The sequence below is a fragment of the Setaria viridis genome, chromosome 5 (genome assembly GCF_005286985.2).
Source record: "Setaria viridis chromosome 5, Setaria_viridis_v4.0, whole genome shotgun sequence".
Lineage (NCBI taxonomy): Eukaryota > Viridiplantae > Streptophyta > Magnoliopsida > Poales > Poaceae > Setaria > Setaria viridis.
In genome coordinates this window covers 35241662-35247630 of record NC_048267.2, presented here as the reverse complement: position 1 = coordinate 35247630, position 5969 = coordinate 35241662, and the positions used below count along the sequence as shown (strand labels likewise).

Below are 5969 nucleotides of genomic sequence, written 5' to 3'. Positions count from 1 at the left end.
TGAATAAATGCATCTCTCTCTTCATTGCTGTGCTTGCGGATTTTTGTGATTCCGTGCTTCATAGATCATGATTGATTGTAGAGTAGCAAGGTGCCACATTTTTGTGTACAGTTGTTTTGCATCTGGGATCTGAACTCTATGGGTAATCGACCTGAGCTATCACTAACAGAGGATTTACAGGTACAGGATGTGGAATCGAGTGCGAGAGAGCGAATGCTATACAGGCTAGAGCTCTCTGTAAATGATTAGACTATACATTGAGTAAATGTGGGTTAAGTATCGCTGATGCTGGAGTACTGCATAAGATCTCTCATTGCCTTGTTCTCACTCCTTGTTGGGCACTGCCTCTGGAAGTTTGTACGTGGGGGGCTTGTCGGCTCCTTTCCTTGAGTACTCGCGCCACCTCCTCGCTGCAGCCGCTGCTCGCTTTGCTCTCTCCTTTGCCTCCTCTTCTGTTAATGTGTTAGTGGGAGCGTTAAGAAGACACATATAGGTGAAGGATAGAAAACACAAAAAACAAGGGCAATTTCCAAAAACTATGTGTTAGTTTACCGTTTTTCTGGTATCTTGTTGGTGCTCCCCAGATATCACTCCATGAGCCGCCCTTACTGGAATCATCCTGGCTCACCCGCCTTCTCACCTTTTCCTGCAAGAGGCATACAAGTTCAGAAGAATGTGCAAGCAGTCAATATGTGAATAATCAGAAATTTCTGATCCTGAAAATTTTGTTAATAGCATTTTCATGTGTATCAATGAAAGTTGTATATCAAACAGAGAATTATACCAGCACTTTGGCTTGTCTCTTCTCCCAGCGTGAACTTGCCTGACAAAGTGAAAAGGAAGAAAGATAAATAAAACAGGTTAACAAGATGTAAGAAAGTTGTGCCTTGATTTCTAGCTTTGAAATTAAGTTTACTATAAATATCATCTTCATGAGGTCATTGCATTTGCAACAAAAACAATGACCATGTTTAGTATCGGTGAATGGTGATAGGTGATCCATTTGTAAACCAAAAAAAATGTGAAGTAGAGATTACCATACGGAACACATCAATTGAACCTCCCATTCCAGCAAGCATCAATCCAACCTGATAAAATGGAAAAAAAATCATATATTAGTACAGTACAGACAAGGTAGGATAACATCCGTAGTTTGTTTCAACATAGAAGGTTTTGGTTACTTGGTTCTATTGTTAACTTAGCTACATTCAAAATATTAATCTTGCAAACATGATCAGGCCATCAAAATTATTAGAAAGAAATTCTTACGTTTACTCTCTCTACTCTGCGCATTTCATCCTCAAGTAGTGAAAGTTGTGCAGCTGAAGTCCAATGAATGCAGTCAACTGGACTGAACATAAATGAAAGTTCATCAAAACAATAACAGGAGTCATAATATTTGCATAACGGGAAAATCATTTGCCCCACTTTGCACCAAATTTTCAGTAAGGTTTCTTGGATAATTGATAGATTAACAAACAAAAAGCAAAGTAAAAAGGACTCTGGCATTAGTACCAGCTCTCAATAGCTTCTTCAATCAGTTTTATGTCGCCTGATTGGTCGTAAACTCTTGCCCTTCCAAAATCTTCCTCAATTTGAAAGACCTTAGAGCACACATTAGCACAGTTTTTGCATCCTGCAGAGATGTGGGCAGAACATAATTAAATTGATTCCAAATAAAATTTATGTTCAGGGCAAAGTCATCAATACCTATGCAGCTAAACTCATCGACAAAAACATGATCCCTGGGTGCATTGTCATCCAAGAAAGGGTTGGTTGCAGTCGCAGCGTATCCGTGGATCTCATCATATACTGCTCGTTGGATGGGATCGGTAAGCACCTGCTTTCATATGCACATATTAACTTTACTGACAAAATTGTAATGAAGCTCCATATAAAATGGTAGGATTTCTTTTAGGATTTTACCGTGTAGACCTCGTTGATAAACATGCAGAAATTCGTGACATCAGGGTCATTCCCACTGAGATCAGGATGGCATGACTTCATACAATTATAGTAAGCTTTCTTGATTTGCTTCGGTGTGGCATCTGGCATCTGAAAACACGCAAGAACTGTAACTTCTAAATGTTCTACAGTATTTTCATGGATGCAACAAACTACCTCCAGTACACAGTGTGCTTCTTTTGCCTAACCATTTGAAATTGCTGCCATGATGAATTGATGATAGGAGCAATCTAGTTTCAGAGTAAGAAGAAAAGGACTGCTTGTTTTTCCACGTCTACAAACTAGACAAACTGCAAGAATCAAATAGGCACTCCTACTTGCTAATTAATACAAACTGCAAAATAGAAAGCTTTCAAGATGAAATACCCACCACACCAAGAACAGCGTAATAATCCTCAGCGACGCCCCCCTCCGAGCTGCGGGACTCCGCCGCCACCGCTTCCACCCTCAAGCCCGTCCTTCCCCGCGTCCTACGACACCGGCGCCGGTCTCGTCTTCCGGCCCCGGCCAATCCCGTGATGGCATATCGCTGTGGGCTGCCGGAGCAGGGGACTGCCGTTGAGGCCGCATGGAACTTGGTGACGGAGTCCGCGAGCAGCGGCGGGGAGAGGAGAGGAGCCATCGGATGAGGCGGCAGCGTGTATTTTGATCTGGCTCCGGCGGCGAGAGAGGGAGGAGGAGAAGGCGGTGTGGATCCTGTGGGGTTCTCCTGCTCTGTTTTCCGGTCCGTTTTCTTGGCGCCCTGAGTTTGTTTTGGTTTTTCTCCGCCACTCCTCTCCCGCGATTTTTCTCTGCCGTATAGCAATATCCACCTTGCCTATGACCACATTTTGTGCTGCAGCCCTTAAACTTTCTTCATGACATATCCAACAGCGACTTGTCCACTAACGTAGACAGATTGAGAATTTGAGATTGAAGAATGTTGGGGACTGGGAGAAATGGAACAAATCTTACGATAGAACAAACCTAAGTATGGCATAGCCGGTGATCTTCGGCGTTGGAGTTGTAAGTTGTAACTAGGGGGACAACACACAAAGGCCCAGAGTCCAACCGCCTAAACAAGCACGGGATTCGCCCATGCATTTGCAAACCTTACACCTGATATGTTTTCCTGTGCAAACGAGTACAAAAAAGAAAGATGTGGGGACTATAATATTTTACAAGACAAACTGTTATTTTCGATCTTTTAAATCTTTTTTCTAGAATCAATTGTAAGGTGACTTGTAGAAGATCTCATATAGCACTACAAAACGAGTACCAAATTCAGCAGCACCTAACATTTGTCCCTCAGAATCAAGTGAACAAAAAAGAATGAATACTGTCCTACTAAAGGAAAGGTAAGGAACAAAAAATTGTCCATAGTCACAAACACCTAGCATTTGTCGTATGTCACAGTGAAAGGCTATAACGAAAAATCATGGGGCCTGTTCGCTTCAGCTTATTCAGCCGGCTTATCAGCCACCAAACAGTATTTTCCTCTCACAACAAATCAGCCGTTTCGACTTTTCAGCCGGCTTATAAGCTGAAGCGAACAGGCCCATGATTTCATTCAGTTTGTTGATAAGATTGGACCTGTAAGGTGCAATATGCATATTTTCTTGCCCGAAATTGTGGAGGGGAAGAAGATTCGGCTGGGCCCCAGTGAAGAGATAGTAGCATTTCGTATTATTTATGACAATGACATGGATTGTTGAGAATATTGTGGGCAATGATAAAATCTCTACCTTGTTATTATAGTGACCTGTCATCCTCATTGCCTCCACTTTTACATTTTATCTTCCAGAGTGGGCCCATAAACGTCGAGTAAAAATCATAGAATGAGCACGTGGGTCCTGTTGTTTTTGCCGCATGTTGTGCACCACAGACAACACTTTGCCTTGAAGCCAAACAAAAATCCATTTCTGTTCTTTTGGAGGATATTGTGAAAATGCCCAATTACATGGATCATTATGGATAAGAGGGCACAGCCTCAGCTGAAAAATTCAGGAAGTGTCTTTTTCCATCAGGTAGCAGCTGATGCATTATTGGTAACACAGAGCACTGCCAGGAAACCAATCATTTAACAAAGCTGAAATAGCACAATACTAAGCCTGACAGGCATTAGTACATCACTACATCAGCCACTAGGAGGACAATGCCATCGTCCACACGCCCCCGTTTGGAATCCTCTGCTCGTCAATTGCTTGTTTAGTACTCCCTCCCTCATGTATCGAGCACACTAGGTAAAGGCAAGTAAACTCTCTGAAGTCTGAATTGTGATCAGTTCGTTAGGACTTTGCTCTTGCTGAACTTTGAATCTGGCAAGTTGACTAAGGGATTGTTTATTTGAGCTGCAGCTTTGAGATTTTTTGAAAAGCTGACGATGATTTTTGTTCTGAAAAGCTAACAGTAACTTTTATAAGATGTGTTTTCTGAGTTTTTCAGCTTTCCATATAAACTCGATTTTTCTGAGCTTTTGGCTTTCCGGAAGCTGCACAAGAAATTCGTTGTTTGTTTGAGTTTCTAGCTTTTCACTATGAGAAGTTGTCCGGAAACTCAAACAAACAAGACCTAAGACGAGCCACGGACATGGTTTCCATTGCAGTCCACTCCGTTAGCTGTTCATCTCCTACAATCCCACCAGTGTCGAAACTGATGACCTAAAACCAAATCTCACGCATACAGACCTAATGCCCGAAAGCCCTTGTGACATGTTCACGTCAGCAGCACCAGCTTCAAGTGCTTCTGAAAAAAAAAACAAAGGGACCAGCTTCAGGGCTTCAGGTGGTGCGAGCATAAACAACAACGACGTAGCCCGTAGACGGCGGTACCGGCAGGCAGTGGCAGACATGCTGCAATAGAATTTGACGGGGCCGTTCCGGAAAAGTTCGGCCAGCCAGAATACTCCCACGCGCGGCGCCGGCGCTGCCAGTTGCGCCGGAATACACGGGAAGCGAGGGATTCTCCTATGCTATGTTATGTGCGCCGCGCGCGCGTTCTACGTCATACATGGCGGGTTTCGCGGCCCAATCGGCTCGCGTCTCCGCGTAGCTCTACCGATTCCTAGGTGGCAGGGCGGCGGCGCCGACCTAACGCAACGCGCGGCGCCATCTCATCTCCTGACCAACACCAACCTGGCATCGTGGGAGTGAGATCACTGCCGGCACTTCCACTCCCACCACGGTCCACAGACCACAGTGCCCAACAATATTATCTTCGCCTCCGATCAGTTGGCTTCCGAGCTCATCTTAAGCCAACTCGGCCTCCGAACCAATCGACCCCAAGTCATCTCAGCCAACTTGGCACGACAGGGAAGGGAGCTAGCAATGCAGCGGCACGGGCGGGTGCTCCTTGCTCTGTGCCTGCTCCTCTGCTGCGCGTCGTGCCAAGGGCGCGCGTCCCCGGGGACGATGGGCGAAGGCGGGGCCGTGCGCTTCGGAGCTGGCGCGGCGCGGCGAGTGTCTCCGGCCGGCGGCCGTGGGTTAGCAGTGGTGCTGATGCACAAGCTACCGGAGGAGGGCCTTCCACTTCCGGTGAGCGGCGGCGCAAGGGCCGAGCGGCTGCTGCGGTCCGTGCCGAGCCCTGGCGTTGGGCACTAGCTACTCCATACGTTTAGCTAGCTGGGATTCCTCTGGCTGCAGGAAAGCTTGCGCATTGACTGCGTATGTTTCTTTCTTTCTATTTCTGTATTCCATAGTACGTTTTTCAAGTGAGTTTTGCCACTCTGCCCAGCAGTTGAAGTTGATCCTTCAACTGATCCTGGAAGTAGATACGCCCCACCGGGCCACCCCTTTAATTTTCGTTGCACCATGGTTGATATTCGATTCCCTAAACCCGTTTCCAGTTTCTATCTGTTCAACTGAAGTTTCTGCGATAAACCGAGAAGCAGCGTCTTTCAGGAACTTGTACATGTTTCTACTTGCATTGTTTTCCACTGAAAAGACAGTTAAGATGGTATGCACCAGCAGTAGGCTTAATCCCGGTCACCTACTAATTTCAGCTTATATTCTATAAACTCGCGGAAA

At 45.5% G+C, this 5969-nt stretch overlaps 1 protein-coding gene across 1 annotated transcript; it reads right to left on the bottom strand.

Annotated features, from left to right (window-relative positions):
• LOC117854423 (chaperone protein dnaJ C76, chloroplastic) lies at positions 1-2719 on the bottom strand. Its single transcript, XM_034736605.2, has 9 exons — positions 2336-2719; positions 1927-2055; positions 1711-1840; positions 1516-1636; positions 1270-1351; positions 1038-1088; positions 785-823; positions 553-646; positions 1-452 (listed from the first exon to the last, which is right to left on the bottom strand). Exons 1-9 carry the CDS (start codon positions 2585-2587, stop codon positions 325-327), a joined length of 1026 nt encoding a protein of 341 aa, XP_034592496.1. The 5' UTR covers positions 2588-2719; the 3' UTR covers positions 1-324.
• Positions 2720-5969: the final 3250 nt, after the last annotated feature.